This window comes from Triticum dicoccoides, chromosome 6B (genome assembly GCF_002162155.2).
Source record: "Triticum dicoccoides isolate Atlit2015 ecotype Zavitan chromosome 6B, WEW_v2.0, whole genome shotgun sequence".
Classification (NCBI taxonomy): Eukaryota; Viridiplantae; Streptophyta; class Magnoliopsida; order Poales; family Poaceae; genus Triticum; species Triticum dicoccoides.
This window is the reverse complement of record NC_041391.1, coordinates 427,660,642-427,679,238: the sequence shown is the minus strand read 5'-3', so window position 1 is coordinate 427,679,238 and position 18,597 is coordinate 427,660,642. Positions and strand designations below refer to the sequence as shown.

The 18,597-nt window shown below is 47.1% G+C and overlaps 1 protein-coding gene across 1 annotated transcript; it reads left to right on the top strand.

Annotated features, from left to right (window-relative positions):
* Positions 1-7,321: 7,321 nt before the first annotated feature.
* LOC119326689 lies at positions 7,322-9,744 on the top strand. The gene is made up of 5 exons (XM_037600311.1): positions 7,322-7,496; positions 7,610-7,727; positions 8,611-9,113; positions 9,198-9,453; positions 9,541-9,744. Exons 2-5 carry the CDS (start codon positions 7,725-7,727, stop codon positions 9,580-9,582), a joined length of 804 nt encoding a protein of 267 aa, XP_037456208.1. The 5' UTR covers positions 7,322-7,496; positions 7,610-7,724; the 3' UTR covers positions 9,583-9,744.
* The last annotated feature ends 8,853 nt before the right edge of the window (positions 9,745-18,597 follow it).

Sequence of the window (18,597 nt, the reverse complement as noted above, 5' to 3'; positions counted from 1 at the left end):
GGCGATGCTGCTGACGTCAACTCGTGGGTGTTGGTCTGGATGACTGAAAACACTCATTACAAGGCACCAACCTCTGAATTGCTTCGTGCCCTACCAATCAGTCCTTCACCTGACGGTGCTTGTTGTTTGTATGATGAGCCTGAACTCACTGATCACTATATGCAAGTTCTCATGAAGCCACTGAAGCCAGGACAAGCTCCAAGGACCAAATTCCTCGTGAAGGAATTGCTCTATGTGCCAAGAACAATCTACCGCATTTTGACGAAGACCATGAGTCCCATCAAAGGCCATGACTCATCCGATGAAGAAATTATCGAAATGATGAAGAATATGCTTTTCAACATCATGCATGGCATCCCCATAAATTATCATGATTTCTTCATGAGGACTCTAGCGAATGTTGCACTTTCTCCATTTGAGCTGAAGCCTTACGCGTTGTGTATGAGATTCCTCGGAACAAGGTCTTCACTCAACTACAAGGCTGATTTTCAGAATCACCTCAACTACTTGCCCCCTATTGAAGTCCTCAAGCGGACAATTTTCTCATCTGATGAGAAGGGCAAGTCACCAGCCGTGATAGATGAAGGCATTCGTCCATTGGATGGTCAGTTCCGCAAAGCTGCATCTTACTCCACCAATGATGACTCTGCCACTCATGATACTGCTGCCAATGCTACCAAGACAAGTCCTCAAGCTACTGCTCCTCATGTGCTGACTGATCGTGAACTGCTGATAAGTCTTCACCAGAAGGTGGATCGAAACCACAAGTGGGTTAAGCGTCAGTTTGGCTCTATTCTTCACAACATGACTTCTACACATAATGCAGTGAAGAAAAACCATTACTACCTCCATGAAGTGTTTGATCGCACCTGGGCTATTCTATCACATCTCTATGGTGAAGAAGATCTGAAGCAAATGGGCTTCAAGGAAGACTTTGACTAGTCTGCTCCTCCACCGAAGAGATTCAAGAAGGTCAAGGTTCCTTCCGTGGTGGCTAGCTCATATTCTTCATCATGCGCCACGGACGAGTATGAAGACTTGGACGACACTGCAGCAGGCCCTACTATGACTCAAGACCCTGACAACGCTGGCGCTCCTCCATCATCATGATATTCTTCAGGGGCGTTAGTCCTCAGTTTCAACCCTTTTGGTCATTCGATGACAAAGGGGGAGAAATTTGAGTTAGTCTTCAAGCGGGTCTATCTTATATGGGCGTTTTTTGCTAAGTTACAACTCTTGTTCTTCTGATGACTTTGCTGGATCGAGTTGTAATCTTAAACTCTATGGTGACCTGATACTTTTGCTGTGTTCTTCTGCATGCTTATTCCTCATTAATGTTAATGCATGCATGCTAAATTACATCAGTCACCATATTTCATCATGCATTTCAAATTCTTCATATTATATATCAAATGCGTGTATAAATTACAAGATATAGGGGGAGATCTCCATGATTTTACGCTTCAAGTGTGCATTGCTTCAAAAGCAAATTCCTCACTATGCACATCTTCAGGGGGAGTTCTTCTATATCTTGCAATCAAATTTCTCAACATTAGTATTTACACTTCATATGTTTATCCCCATTGAAAGCTTAATCTATATTGTCATCAATCACCAAAAAGGGGGAGATTGTAAGTGCATCTAATGCCCCTTAGTGATTTTGGTGTATTGAAGACTTATAGGTTAAGGGACTGATGCGTTTGTGAGTGTACACATGTCTATAAGTCTATGAGGAGTTTGATATTTACAGAGAAAGTCGACCCCTAAAAATGAAGTTCTTCAACTGAAGACTTTGGATTTCTGAAGATTTTGAAAGTGAAGAAATTGGTGTGACCTTGAAGACTAGACAATCATTCGAGGAACATGAAGCGTGAAGACTTTTGTTTTCGTAGTTTCATTTTCTCTTTCTTGAGTCATAGGAAACACCGTACTGTTAAAGGGGGTCGAGGAAATACTAAGGAAAAATTTCCATGTGATGCTCAACTCAAAATCCTACACCTACCAATTCCTTCGAGTGAAGCCATTGGAAATCTCATACAGTTCAGTCATATTCTTCAGTGATAGAGACAAAGTTCTTCTGGTCTCTGAGGAATTTGTTCTGACTGAGGAGTTAGGAATTCACTAGTGTGAATTGCCTACAAGTGAGGATCATGATATCCCTGAGGATTTTGATAGCCAAAATTCTGACCGTTGCTGCGCTATGCGCCAGCGGTTCCAAAATATCTACCCATCTAACGGTCATATCAAACAAGGGCATTTATGTCTTATCATGTCGGGCTGCTCCCTAGGCTATAAATAGCCGCCCCCTTCAAGCACTAGCTGGTTGGCTGCTCCGAGAGAAACTGACACTTGTCAATTGAGAGCATCCCATCCTCCGAGGACTTTGAGCGAAAATCATCAAGTGAGGAAAACCCAAAACTCAACACCTACAAACCTAAAGTGATTGAGCATCACTGAAGAGATTGATCCTGCGTGGATCCGACGCTTGTTTCCTTTGAAGACTGTGCTTCTTCCAGACGGTTAGGCGTCAAGGTCTAGAGCATCCAAAAGGAATTGTGGATCGCCGAATGACCGAGTTTGTGAAGGTTCGGAAGTCACCTGAAGACTTACCACGAGTGATTGGGCGAGGTCTGTGTGACCTTAGCTCAAGGAGAATACAGTGAGGACTGTGTGTCCGGGACTGGGTGTCCTCGAGTTTAAATACTCAGTCGTTCCAACCAGATGTACAATTGAGACATCAGTTGGAACTGGTCTACCAAATCATTGTCTTCACCAAGCTTACTGGTTCTATTTCCTCAACTCTTTCATTTCTTCATGTCTGTTATTGTGTGCCTGTTCATATCTGTTTGAAGACTTTGACTAAAGACTTTCTCAATTTCCTCAGTTCAATTTCTTCAGTCTGTCCGTCTTCTTTCTTGTGTTATCCTGTGTTTACGCTTTCTGTACTCTGTGCTTGTCTTCATTTCATCATGATGACTATGCTTGTGTTCTGTTATGTTTACTTTTGAGTACTTATTCCGCTGCAAGTAGTTCTTCATTTAGGAATTTCCTCACCGGCAAATTCCTTAGTGAAGAATTCATAAAAATCGCCTATTCACCCCCCCTCTAGTCGATATAACGCACTTTCAAGTGGTGAATAGGAAATTTCCTTTTTGACCTCCCAGATAGTTCCCCAAGAGGAAAGGCCAGGGTGAACTCTGACTTGGCCCATAGGCCCAGTTAATTGTTAGTCTTTTTCCCAGAAAATGCCATCAACAAAAATTAGAAAACGAAAAACACCACAAAAGTTGCCACATTTCTAGTCATCATCCTTGTGTGCATAAAAAAATATAGGACGCGTCTAGTGGGCGGCCGGCGTCTCACTAGCGCGATCCAGCGGCCGGCTAAATAAGGTAAGTATGTGTCCCCTTCACGTTTAGAAAAAAGGAAACGAAGGAAACAACCACCCGTTCCACCCGATCGAGCCCCACTCGCACTAGTGCCTGTTTGGTCAGCCGCTGCATGCATGCGTCTGGTGCCTGCATGCCATGCATTAAATGTTCCTCATGTTTGTCCTTTATGTATTAGTTTTTGGTTTTCAAAATTATAAAAGAGATATCTTCTAAACCGCGTGTCGAAATTCAGATCTGTTTTCACCGTTGAAACCCTCGCGACGTGCTCTTTAAAAGTAGATTCCGCATGGAGATGTTTCGACAAACTAGTCTTCCTGCCAACTAATCATCAATATGTGTGCAACTAGACTACATTGTTGCGCCAACTAAGCATATGTGTGTGACAATAGTTCTGACAACTAAACATCAATGTGTGGGCAAACTAGACTACATTGTCGTGCCAACTGAGCATATGTGTGTGTCCATTGTCCTGCCAACTAAACAACAATATATGTGCAACTAGATTAAATTACAAGCCAACTGAGCATGTGTGTGTGCAACTAGTCTTCTCTGCCAACTAAACATCGATGTGTGTACAACTAGACTACATCACAAGCCAACTAAACATCAATATGTGTGCAACTAGACTAAATTACAAGCCAACTGAGCATGTGTGTGCAACTAGTATTCTCTACCAACTAAACATCAATGTGTGTGCAACTAGAATATATTACAAGCCAACTAAATATTAATCGGTGTGCAACTAGACTAAGTTACAAGCCAACTGAGCATATATGTGTGCAGCTAGTCTTCTCTACCATCCACGAATAAGGAGGAGGGTTGCACAATGACTACTAGGTAGTTGGTCGGGACAGTAGATTAATTGCACATCAAAGTTTTCATGGTTGCTAGACTACAACCTTGTGGAAGTTGAATCATGTAGATCCAAAAATTGATTTTTGAAAAAGTTGCACAATGTAGTACTAAAGTTGCACAATACAGTACTAAAGTTGCACCATATAGCACGAAAGTTGGCATCGAAAAAATTTCATCAAAACATATCCATGTGAGATCTACTATCAAAGATCTCGTCACGAGAAATCCAACGGTGAAGACGGATCTGAATTTCAACACATAGTTTGAAAGATATGGCTATTTAAAAATTTAAAAACCCGAAACAAATACACGTGGATCTGTTTTGTCCTTCACATGTTACAAATCTAACCGCATTTAATGCTAATAATCACATGCACTACTAGACAAACGCATGAATGCATGAACGCGAGTGACCGAGCGGCCGCTCGTCCTCCCCAACAAGCGCGCGCGCACTTTTTAGATTTCAAGAAAAATATAATGTGGTAGCACTAAAAAAACAAAAATGTCATCTCTTAATATAAAAATGCCAACATAGGAAATGCTCTCTTAATATAAAAATGCCATCTCTTAATAAAAAAACTTGACTTCTGAAATCTTTTTGCCATGTGAAATATTTAAAAAATAAACTGCCATCTTAATTTCTTCTAGAAAAATGCCATCTTAGTTAAAAAAATGGTAAAAAGGAGGACTTGGGATTCGAACTAGGGTCCTCCATGTGCAAGACCACACCACTAGACAGTGTGGTGCGCAGGTTATTTGGAAAAGTGGAACATTCGCCGGGTTTCACTCATACACCGAACTAGTTTCAAAATCTGGCGTGGCGTCGACCCTGCGCTGAGATCCGTGCAACAGCGGGGAGGGCGTTCGTTGAAGTAGTCAAATATCTAACGGACGCCAAATAACATTTCCCAGCCTTTAATGTTCTGCGATAGTAAGCATTGTAAGAGTTAAACCGCTGCATTTTTAGAAACAAAATTGTTTCGGTGCCTGAAGTGGTCGCCAAAATCAGAAACAATATAGAGTTGGGAAGTTGGCAGGGGCCAAGTGTTTTGAGCACCCTTTTGGGGCTGATGTAGCGAGAAGTTAGGCTTAGCTAGTAGGGCCTCACGGCCATGACACTATTTCTTTCATTCCACTGGTCACTTGACCGATCTTATATTCCACTCTTCTATGCTAAATCAATGAATGCCAATAACATGTTGGGTCTTTAAAAATGAAGAGTTGAACAACTATTTGATCGCTCGTCAGTGGATCTCATCTTTGCTAATATCAAGGAGTTGGCGTCGTTCTTCTCATATAAATCATTTGTCGAATGTGGCAGCGCATATTCTAACTAGATCCTCTGAGTTCTCTAATGACTCTATTTTTCATGCAAGCCCGGATTGTATCCGGGAGACACTCTTTCTTGATTATACTTGATCAATAAAACATGATATTTGTAACAAACGAACCTCAAGAATTGATATACTACTACTAAAAATCAATCTTGGCTGTAGTTTCTCCTCTCCACAACAATCACTACAAGGCTCATTCACAATTCACAAGGCAATATTAACTCCCCTCTCCCTCGGATCCATGGGTGGCCCGGGCACCCAGATCTGCAAAGGTGCGGCCCCCACTTTGGCCCATGGCGGCGCAGCGTCCCAGCGGCGGCGGCTGTGGTGGTGCCGGTGGGAATCGGTCGGATGCACAGGGGGCGGCGGTGGCCGGGGCGGTGTCCCCATGGCTGGGTGGCGGCGCGCCCGTTGGTCCGACCGGTTCTGGCTCGTCCCGGATCTGGTGACCACCGGACGACGCGGGGGGTGGCGGCGGCCCGACGTGGCCGGCGATCTGGACACGGTGGTGCCGGCGGCTCGCCGGTCTGCCGGAGATCCAGGAGTATCATCGTCTCCGACTCGATCTGCTCAGATTCGTGCTAGCTCTGGTACAGGGAGATTGTCGTCATCTCCCGGTGCTGACTGCATGGATCTGGCGGCGGCTGCTGGATCCTTTTGATCTAGTCTCCGACAGAGAAGGCGGCGGTCTGTGCACAAGAAGCTGGATGGAGTTCTTCGAACAGATCTGGGTGAAAACCTGCTCTTGGCTAGATGCCAAAGCCGGCGATGGTGGCGTTCACGACGTCGTTCCCTTCTTGAAGGCATCGCAGTGGAGAAGTTCTAGACTACTATCTGCTACCTCCGGGGAAAACCCTAGATCGACAGATCAGAAGACACCGACACGTTTGTGTCGTTTCCCCCTTGGGGGCGTCTTTCTTGGAGGTGTACGCGGGCTCGAGGGACCAGTGGACGACGTCTTTGGTGGAGCGGTGCTTCATCATGCACATGGATGGTGGCAGATCTCGATGGCATGTCGCCCTGGAGATTAGGAGTTTGATGTGCGATGATGGACTCGCACAGGAGGTCGACGCTGTCTGGCGTCGTGGTGTCATCGGCGGCAGCTAGACCGGGCAAGATCGATGTAGCAGTACAACTCTGAAGATAGACTAGTGGCAAGTGGCTGCGGCGGCCTCATACCCGGCAGGTGTCCTGGTTGAGGAACACGCCGGACTGATGGGTGCCCATATCCGGCAGGCGTCCTGGTTGGGACCTCAGGTCTTAGATGTTAAGTCTGGCTACGATGTCTGTTTGGTATTAGGCCAAGGCTATCAGCGCCCCTTCATCAATTGTCTTACTGTTGTTGCTTAGACGGTGGCTTTAGTCTTACTGTTGTATGACTTTGTAAGGTCTTGTGAGAATAATTAATAAAGTGGCCGTATGCATCGTCCAGATGCAGAGGCCGGGGGTCCTTCTCTTTTTCTAAAAAAAACAAACAATCACTACAGTGTACATTGCACAACTCAACTCAAATGTGGCTCCTCCCTCCCCCAATGCCCCAATGTAATAAATGTAAAAAACAAAAATTCTCTCTCTCTCCCTCCCTCTCTCTCTTCACTGCGTGCGGCCCCGCGTGGGCCCATCGGGCAGGCTTTTTTTCCCTAATGAGGAAAGAAAGCAGGCAGGCAGGCAATAGGTGAAGAGAGCACACAATGCGGGACGGACGGGGTGCGCGGTGTTCTCCCCTGCCCTCGCCAAAGAAAAAGCTTGCTTTTCAGTGCTCGGTCTGTCAACCAGCAGACTGGCAAAGACCAACCCACCACGACTTCTCGTCGTCCTCCTCCTCTTTCGTGGTTACGGGGTTCGGAAGGGGGGCGCATTTGGATTTGGGTTTCCTCCTAGTCCTCTCTCGGCGGCCATCGTCCTAACGATCCCGGTGAGAAAGATCCCCGGCCGCTACAAATGCATTATCTGTATGCCTGTTCTTCATCTTCTTGTGTAGCTTCTCTTCCATTGCCATGCTCTCACCGGACCAGTTTATTTCCGCAGTTGAGGCGCCGCCTGCGAGTTTCGTCCGTTTACCGCCACCCTCCAAACCGTCCCAAGGCCGCGACAAGATCTCCTCTACGGCGATCTTCTCCGCCCGATCCTCCCCCCGCTGGCGATGGTAACGGGAATCCTCCCTCCATTCTCTTTGTTCGCCGGCCGCGGCCGTCTGTACCTTTGCGATCAACTTCACCGTACACTTTGGGTGCCCAATTGTTACCTGCATCTGCATGCGTTTCCGCCGCGAGCTCACCTAGCTCTGCCTTCTTTTTGCCAACAGGAAAATCCTCTCTGTTGTTGCCCGGCTCCACAATATTGCTCTGAAAATTCTTAGTGGGCATATATTTATGAAAGCCTGTCCTTTTTAGGCTCCTTCACTGATATATACATTCTTAAAAAGATTGACTTGACCAAGCTACTTAAAATTTGCAGCATTACAGTATTCTAATTGTCATATCCTGTCTGTCTTTTAATATTAATATCATCTGCCATTCCTCCTGTGAGCCAATCCATGCATTGAGCCAAATAATTTCCTTCCGCTGAGTTAGATTTGTTTTCTTGTTCTTACATCATTTTGGCAACGTAACTCTCTATAGTGATGCTTGAGTGATAAGAAACTACTTTTCATTTCCTTTGCTGAGTTATATTTGTAAGCTACTATTATTTCTTACTCCTTTCGTCCCAAAATAAATGTCTTTAATTTTAGTACATGTACTTGTACTAAATCAAAGACGATTATTTTGGGACGGAGGGAGTACATAGCTTGAGTGCCTTTGTATTTTATCATTTGTTTGTATTGTTGACATTGTCCTGCTTTTACTGCTTCACAGTTTTATTTGTGCTTTTAATTAAGTGAAATGGTTTTATTGTTGATTATACGAAACATTGTTTAATCGTGGTTTTGAATCTGTGTAAAGAGGTTGATAAGTAGATGATATTTTGTGATGACCGGCAGCCATTTATGATTTCCTAAACATGGTCTCGCTGTTTGATTTGCATAACAGGTTAACGTTATGATGAAGACCAATCCTGACCCAGTGGTTCTAGCTAAAGCCATGAAAGCTAGAAAAAGCGTTGTGCAAATCTATCACGTCAAGAAAATTGATGGGAAGAAGTGCACCACTAGCTCCGGCACTGGTTTCATCATCAAGACCAGAGATGCAGATTGTGTTGTGGTAACTAACAGGCACGTGACTGCTGGAGAGGAACCTTTCGACGAAGCTAATGACAAGCTCTTTGTTAGATTTATCCGTGGGAGTGGTGGAGTTGAGGACCGACCTGGTCTTCTAAGGTTTTATGACTTCTTCGTGGACCTTGCTTTTATTGAAGTCCAAGGACTGAGGGGGAAAATGCCACCAGCTCTACGTTTTACTATGGCAAGTGAATTGCAAATTGGGACAAGTGTTGTTGCCATTGGCTACTGCAATACAAGTGGCGTGACACGGCCAGATCCAGATATGCCTGAAGTTTATGCTAGGATTCCATCGGTTTGCCCTGCATTGATTGCGTGAGTACGCTATTCGCTTAACTCGCAATCTTTCAACTTGTATATGAATCATCCTACGAATCATCCTTTCTCTTCATTTTGTAGTGGACCAGTGTGGCGAAAGGGAGAAGATGACAAGGATGAGGAAGAGGAAGACGATGAAGAAGAAGACGAGGATGAAGGGCACGAACAGTGGCTGCACCTTGACTCTCCATCGAGGGATGGATGCTCAGGAGGCCCTGTGATGTGCGCGCGTGGTGTCATTGGAGTCGTTGCTCAGGCTGCCCTACAGATTACTGCGTCCGTTAGCACTGAATCAGTACATGAAGTGCTGAAACGGTGGCTCGGCATTCCATTGGAGGTAAACACACTACTGCCTCGTAGGATTTTAAAAATTGGGTACTGCTCCATATTTTACTTACGTACTAGCATTTTTTTACCTTTTCAGGATGACAGGAGTGTGCAGGCGATCATCGATACATTACTGTGATCGCGCCTTGACGGCTGCTACTTCGCTGTGGAGTCAGGCTGTGAATTGTGAACTTTGACATGTTCGCCTTTTCAAGGGCATACCGTGTCATTTTGTTCTCCATGAGAAACCAGAAGAAGCAAATGTACTGTTTATGTACAAACGTGTGACGTTTTTGGAGTAAATTTGTCTAAAACCCCAAGACCCCAACACATAGATGCCTATTAACTATGTACCGTGTTGTGTCCTACAGTTTACTAGGTTGTCGATGCCGGGTGTTGCCGTGCCGGTCAACTTAGATGCTTTAGACACTTACTAGCAAATATGCCCGTGCGTTGCAACGGAAGACAAAAAAAATTATGCGCTAGCCAAATAAGTATGACTCAAGACTCTGATATATGAGAGTACTATATTTTAAACGGTGGCTCGCCATTTGGCCACTTGCTTTTTTCTCACCTTAGCCAATGATGGCCGCGATGTCCACGCTGATCACAATGCATTCGACGCGATAAATCACAAGGCTATGAACTGGCTAGTGCATGCCACACTTATCTTTATGTTGCACAAGGGAATGTTTAAAACTTTAAAAACAAATCTCATCGACCACAAACTACTCCCAATGCCAAGACATATAAAGACTTCAAAAAAACTAATCAAATCCTAGACATAAAAGATTTTTGAATCGGTGAACAGTTTTTCTGATCGACAAACACTTTTTTTTAAAAAAATTAGATTTTCTCTAAGAAAAATCACGAACATTATTTTTGTTTACAAACAATTTTTAAATGCATTAATAGTTTTTTAATTCTTTAACATTTCTTGACTAAACAAACTTTTTTTTGAATGGATGAACTTTTTTACATTTGGGAACATATTTTAAATATTTTAGTTCTGTGAACATTTTGTAAAATTTCATGGACAATTTTTTTCAGATCCCCGAATATGTTTTGAATACACGATCATTTTTTTCAAATTCGTGAATGTGATTTTATTTGCCGGTCTTTTTTCCAAATCATGAATTTTTTTATAATTTGCGAACAGTTTTGCAAAATCACCAATTTTTTTTGAATCTGCAAAAAGATTATGATTTCCTAATTTTTTTGAATTCATGTATATTTTATAATTTACCGAACATTTTTTTAAAACTCGCAACATTTTAAATTTAAAAATCCCAAATTAATTGAAGGACGGAAGAAAACAGAATAAGAAAAAAAAGACAAAAAACCGAAACGGAAAAAAAGGGGAGTGAAGCCCCGCACATGGGCCGGTCCATTAACGCATACATGGGGGTGGATGCGTGAGAAAAGGGATCGAACCTTGGTCTGCTTGCTAGAGGAGCTACGCTTTATCCACTCTGCTTTGCCACAAATAAAAAAAAAACCACTCTGCTGCTTGTGGATCTGTGGCTTGTATTTGTATCACATCTTTAAAACGAGGTAAACGTTTAGATACGGCGTACCGGCCGAAACTTCGGCCGGCTCCTGCCTCGTCACGCATAACACACGCGCATATAGCCACGTCTTCCTGATATGGGGCCCGTGCATCTTATCCATCCCTTCCTGCGTCGTTCCCGCGCAGCCCGCGCGCGCCTGCGAGCCGCGCTCCCACACGAGCCCCGTCGCTCGGCCCCGCCGTCTCGCCGGCCGGTCGCCGGAGGCCGCCGCCGCCGCGCGGGTCTCAACCCAATCCACTGTTTTTTCCAGCTGCTCAGGGCGCCGACGGCGAGAATCAACGGGATGAGCTAGTACCTCGACCGACAGCCATGGCGGTGGGAGCACACAGATGCTACAACCGGCTGGGGAGGGAGCTGCAACCGCGTACTGTTTTTGCTGGAACCAGCAACGGTGGCGAGCTGCGAGATTCACCCCGACGAGCTGTTGGAATCACCCCGACAAGTTGGACTAGGAGTGGGCGGTGTGATGCTGCAACCAGGGATCGGGATTGCTGGAACCGGCACAGTGTTTGGCTGGAAGTAGAACCCAAACATGCTTCCATCAAAGTCGTTCTTTGCTGGACAAGCAATTTTTTGCTACATCCGGCATCTTTTTTTGCTACATCCGACATCGCTTTTTGCTGGAACCAGTCGACTGTCCGCTGCGAACGGCAACGCGGCAGAAGCTGCAACCAGGGTGAAGAAATGCTACAACTGATGTATAAATTTGCTACTAGCGACATATTTTTTTGCTGGAACCAGTCAAGTGTCTAGATTCCACCCAGGATAAAATGTTTGAACCGTTTGGAAAAGCTTCATCCGACTAGAGGAAAAGCTTCAGAGCGGCATGAGAAGAAATCTTCCACTGCGGAAAAAAGGCTTCAATGGTAGGAAAAGCTTCAAGCGGCAGTGGAAAAGCTTCAACTCACGGAAGGAAAAGCTTCAAGAGGTAATGACAAGAAAAGCTTCAACCGGGGGAGCCGGGCGACGAGGGCCGCAACCGGGGGCGAGGCCGGTGATTGGCTGCGACGAGGACGGCGACCGGGGGAGAGGACGGCGACCTGGAGGCTACGAGGATGGCGACCGGCGGTGAGTTGGTGATACTTCAAGGTCAGCCTCGCAGCGTCCATGGCGCGTGGATGAAGGGCGTGTTGACGTATAATGTGCTGCCTAGTCTCTTTCATCAGATCGGTCTTTTGGTTGCATTGGCTAGAGCTTGCACTTCTACATGGTATTAGAGCGGTTAGTCTCACGACGCCGATCCTGGATTCCTCTACCACTTCCGCAGCACGCCGCTCCCGGAGAGATTAATCTTCTCTCCTCGGGGGCGCGGCACCCGATTAATCAAAGATTTGATCGGTCTCATAGTTTTAGATCCAATTTTCGAGTTCATCATCATTAGATTGATTCCTTAGATTAGATCAACTTCAAATTTCGAAACTCAAGTAGATTGATTTTTCTTTAGCCACAAATAAATCCCACGGTGCTCAAAATCCGGTGAAATCGGTGCAGAAATCGCAGCAGGGGCATCGAGCACTCTCCATCGACTCTCTGGCGGCTACGTGCGCGATCAGCGGCCGCGCATATAGATCTCGCCTGAGACGCTGGTCGCCGGAGCCAGCAGCGCTTCGAGGATCTCCACCGCGTCCGACCTCGACGGATGACACATCACCGAGTTCAAATCATCAACTTCACGGGCAACACGACACCAGCATCTGACCTGCTCCCCGGGCGCCACGGACATCGACAGCAGCAGAGCTCTACGTGCCCGCCCCCACGGCCTCGATGCCAAGCAACACACATCAACGCCTCGAACCAGCAGCATCTTCAGGTGAGCGTACGCACGCGTACGGCTGTAGCCGCGCCGTACGCCTCGCCGCTGGACCGATTCAAGGCATCCATGCGGCCAGCATACATGTAGCCGCTTCTACGAGGAAGCTTCATACATGCGGCCAGCATCATGCAAGACCGATACTCCATATCAGGGAACCAACATCGGTCACGAGCCGTCCGAGCAAGCTTCATAGAGCACCCGAGGCCTCCACCGAGCGAACCAACGATCTGCACCGAGCCGGCAACCTGCACTGAGTTCCGCACCACGCACACCGAGCCGACGCAGCGAACCTGCATCAAGCCACCGATCTGCTCCAAATATTCTTCGTCGAGCCGAATCACTGCACCAACCTGTACGACTACGCCGGGCTATGAGCCAACATACTTCTTCAGCACGGCTCGGCATCGACACCTCGTCGCCGCGGAGGGACGCCTTCCAGCGACGCATCATCGTTGACATGCCGCTGCAACGTCATCGACGACACTTCATCGCCAAGGTCTTCATCAACATCGTCTTCACCAACATCTTCGTCAACACACCGCCGCCGGCTCGTTCACAAGATGGGCACCTAGCGTCCTCTGACAGACTTTTCTGCAAGACGCGACCTCGACGACGGCAATGACCGCGTCACGACGATGGCATCGACCGCGTCATCCACGACGGCACGACTGCATCGACATGGCGTCACTATAGTGACGACCCCTACACGGCCACACGGTTCTGGCAAAACTGATGTGTGCTTGATGGGTTTCCTCCGGTCTTGGCAAAACAGGTGGACTCATCACCGACGGCACCCTCTGACATCTGCAAGGTGCATTGTCCATGACTGCAGCTCCGTCATCTACAACATCGCGCAATTTTTTGCGCCTCTAGCTTTGTGCGGCTTCATCACCCACGACTATCTTGACCACGACTACATCACATGATCGGCTACCTCAACATTAACATTAATGGCTACGTCTACAGCAACTCATCAGCAACAACTCCAGTCAACAGCGTCCACGTCGTCACTAGCGTCCACGCCACTCCCGCTGTGACTGCGGGAGGGAATAGAGGAGAAGGCAGGAAGGCACCAGAAGGGGACGCAGTCACCGCCCTAGGTGCCGACCCATCAGAGACGCAGTTGATGATGGCACGACGGAGAAGACGACGAAAGCACAAGATTTCAAATTCAGTCGTCATCGTCCGCTTCACTCCCGCTACGACTGAGGGGGAATGTTAGAAGTATAATTATGTTTAAGCTAGAGATTAGGAGTTAGAGATAGGATTGGTTTAAACCATGTACGGCTTGTCCCCTACTCCAAGTCTCTCTCACATATTGTACTCTATATATATCCCACACCTGGGTCAGATCAATACGACAACACATAAATATTCATCCATCCAGTATTTTCTACATGGTATCGGAGCCAAGAGGTCTCGAGTTCAAGACGCGGCTGTCGCAATTAAATTGCAGCCCACTTTCGGTCCACGTTTAGGCCTGAGGGAGCCACACGTGAGGGGGAGTGTTGACGTATAATATGCTGCCTAGTCTCTTTCATCAGATCGGTCTTTTGGTCGCATTGGCTAGAGCATGCACTTCTCCTCTATTGGGCGTTGTTGCCGTTCGCGCGCGAGGAAGGGGGGCGAGGGCCGCGACCGGGGGTGAGGACGGCGACCGGGCGGCGACGAGGACGGCGACCGGGGGCGAGGACGCCGACCTGGTGGCGACCAGGACGGCGACTGGCAGCGAGCTGGCGATACTTCAAGGTCAGGCCTCACAGCGTCCATGGCGGGTGGGTGAAGGGCGTTGTTGCCATTCGTGCGCGCGAGGAAAGGGGCGATAGAAGGCCGTGATCTAGTGGCCCCAGGCAAAGCGATCTGACGATGGGCAGGCGACCGGCCGAATCGTTCGGCCGGCGCACCGGCACATACCACTGCCCTTAAAACAATGAAGCGAGCCGGCGACTTTGGATCCAAAAAACCGAATCGTTTTCTTTACTTATGGATGGCATAGTGAGTAATTTATAGTAACTTTTGGGGTATTTTTTTGGGCGGACCACCAGAAGCAATAAGTGCTTTATTATTAGGGAAAGATTTTGAGACAGACGAAGTAATTTGTATGCACTCGATGCTCTGAATTATTGTGCTTTTCTTCAGTTCGTGTGTGTCTCCTTTATTTTCCAAAACAACGGTAACAAATTCAAAATAGGAATCCATTTGGTTTGAAAGAAGCGGGTGGCTAGGGGTCAGTTGATTGAATTTTTATTTTGGGCGAATCATTTTTTCTTCTTTAATAACCGGTCAAGTCACATCACAGTCGGCACTTGACGTGCTTGGTGTTTGATTGCAAGGAACTAGCCTTGCATGCATGGCTCACGTCTGACCACCCCTTGAAGGCACCACACTAGAACAGACGAACGGAACTATGTTTAGAATTTGAAGCTATACGTGTTTAGCTTTTCTAGTTCTAAAGGCTTGATGCTTGTTTAATAAGCTGTGCTCATGTCACCGCTAAGAGTAGAAGTTGCAGCAGGAGACGAACGTTTGGCGTGGCCTCATGCATGGATGCAGAAGTAGTGTGAAACTGTGGATAAACAAAAATAAAAATAAAGAAATACAAAAATAAAGTTTTCTAAGCAAGAATGAATTAGTGGCATTGATTTGATATTACCCTTTAAGAAGATTTTTTTTTAGAAATTACCATCAAAGAAGAAAGAAAATTAGATAAAAATAAATCAAAATCAAAATAATGATGTTTTTAAGAAAGAATGAATTAATGACTTTGCTATTACCCTTTCAGACAAACGAAACATGAAATAAAAACAAAATCAACATCAAAATTTTAAGATTTAATAAGAATGAACCATCGACATCGCCCTTTTAAGAAGAAAGATAATGAAAAATAAATCTAAAACAAAAACATGACAAGATTTGCACACAATATACACAAAAATTGCGCTTTAAAAATATACAAGATCAATCATATAGTAATGAAAGTTTCGCAAAAAATAAGTTTCCTAGGAAGAAATGAATTAGTGGCATTGATATCAGCACTAAGAGCAACTCGACCCAATTGGACGGTGATTTCGTCCGTTTTTTGTCCGTTTGGGTCGGCCGCCCGCCCGGCGTCCGTCCTCTTTTTGATATGGGTCGGCAGCGCGCCCAACACGCTGACCCATATGTGCCGGCGTGGTCGGCTGGCCGCCCAATATTACATTGATTTGCATTCAAACATATTGTCAAACATAGTTCATCGAATAAAATAATATAGTTTTACAACCGGATACAAATAAAAATGTTTCACATAGTTTTGCAAACAAATAAAAGAAGATACATCTGTTGGTTGCCAACATGAGCCCACATATTCTCAACTAAATCATTTTGCGGTTGCACGTGAGTTTCCCAACACGCATGTCTTGATGAAATTGGGTGAACTGTTCAAACGTTGCCGCTACTTCATGCTCATGCACAACATTCTCACCCTGAAACTGAAGCCTTTGATCGTACAGACGTTCGGGCGCTCGTCTTCTACAATCATATTGCGCATGATCACATAAGCAGTCATCACCTCCCATAGTTTCTGCGTGCTTCAGGTATTAGCAGGATACCGAACGATGCCCCATCGAGATTGCAAAAACGCCAAAGGCACGCTCGACATCCTTCCTAACACTCTCTTGTTCTTGGGCAAATCTTTTCCTCTTCTCACCGACAAGGTTGGGTATTGTCTTGACAATAGTGGTCCATTGAGAATAGATATCGTCACCCAGGTAGTATCCTTTGTCGTAGTTGTGGCCGTTGACAGTAAAGTTCACCGATGGGTTGTTGCCTTCGGCAAGCCTAGCAAACACCGGCGGCATCCTCTTTGCACTCGAAATAGTCATCACAGCCGACCACCCCCTCTCTAATACGGTTGAAAAGATGCCTACTCATACGGAAACAGCGACGGAATATTTGATGTTTGAACAACGGGTTTGTTATATCAAAGTAGTCCTTCCAAAGAAGGAAATGGCCGCTCTCACGGTTGCGATTCAACGCCAGAAAGTGGCCCGGAATGGAACCATGGAACAACGGCCGCTAGCTATTGAGGTGGTGATGGACCAACATGGCAGCCAATATCTCCTCCTCGTCGTCGGACGACGAATCGTCGGAATCGCAAAGGAAACTGTGAAAAAAGAACTCGTCGGCGGAGTCCATTTTCGTACCTTGGCAAACTGTCGAACATCTTGCTGGCGTCGAAGAAGGAGAGGGCCGGCGAGGGGAGTTGCGGCACGCACGGACTAGCTAGCTGCCCTGCCGGCGTCCTACGAGTGGGCCGGCGTCCGACGAGCGTGCCGGTCGGATCTGGCCGGGGCGGCGAGGCGGCTTCTGGTCGCGGGCGGCTGTGCGGTGGGGGGAGCGGCGGTGGGAAGCAGTTTGCTCCCCGGCGGCAAGACGGCGGTGGCGGGCGATGGGAGGAGTGGGCGGCGTTGCTGGGCGGATGTGGAGGCGGCGGCAGCTGGCAGAGTCGCCGGCAAAAATAGGCGGCGTCAGCGACGAAGGAGGCGGGCGGGGGTTGCTGTTGGCTGGGGGATGAGGGGGAGGCCAATGTACCACCGACCAGCGGGCACAGGGAAAGGAGAAGGCGAGCGTGCGCGTGTCCGTCGTGTGTCCGCGCCAACGCAAATCCGGCTCAAAAATGGGTCGGGAATGGGTCGCCCGCGGACGAAAAGTGGACGTGCATCCGTTTGGGTCGGCGTGTTGGGCCGCCTTTTGTGTCCGCGCCGACCCAAACGAACGACGGCGGGCGAAGTGGGTCGCCCCATTAGAGTTGCTTTAAAGAAGAAAGAAAATGAAATACAAACTAAAACAAAATCAAAATAGTGGAGTTTTTCTAAGAAAAAAGAACTAGTGCCTTTGGTATTGCCTTTTAAAAAGAACGAACATAAATAATGATAAAAAATAATGACAAAATTTGCACAATTTTCATAGAAATTGTGCTTTTTTATAATATGCAATAATAAGCATAGAACAGTGGCATTTAAAAGAATGGAAGTTTCATCTACTACCACTATAAAAGAAAGAGAGATGACAGATCCAAACAATCAGATACATCCATTAGCAAGATCTAACGACCCTTAATCCTTCTATAATTAACGCTGTAAACCACGCATCAAGCGACTAACAAACCATCTATCGTTAACCCAGCCTTCGCGGTTTAGAAAAAATAACAAACCTCCCGCACGACCTCTCGCCCCCTCCTTCTCCCGAGTCGTTTGCCTCGCCGCCCCGCAACCTCCCGCAGCCGTTAGCCGGAGCCGCCCTTCGTCGCGGGAGCAGCCGCGGGAGCCGCTTGCCGCCGCTGCCGCTGCCGCTCGCCGCTGGAGGCGGCCGCCCCGCCCCACGCCCTTCGCCGCAGGGAGCCGCCGGAGCCGCCCGCCCTGGAGCTGCCGCGGGTTATCGCTAGAGACGGAGCCGCCCCGCCCCGCGCCCTTTACCGCAGGGAGCCGCCGGAGCCACCCGCCCCTGGAGCCGCCGTGGGTTTCTTGGCTGCTGTACTTTCTTGGCTGCTGGACTTTAGTTTCCAGTCCATTGGTTCATCCCCAAATCGTTGACCCATGGTAAAACAGAAGGTGAACTGTTCATTTCTTCTTCATTCTATAGAGACGGAGTGCCCTCGTACTCCATTGAAGGCAAAAAAAGTGTATGTTGGTGCTTGTACTATTCAGTCCGGTGGCCATGCCGTGCTCTGACAGAGTTTTCTGATGGTGTTTTTGTAGGTTCAGGCGCAGGCCCAGAACCTGACAGACTC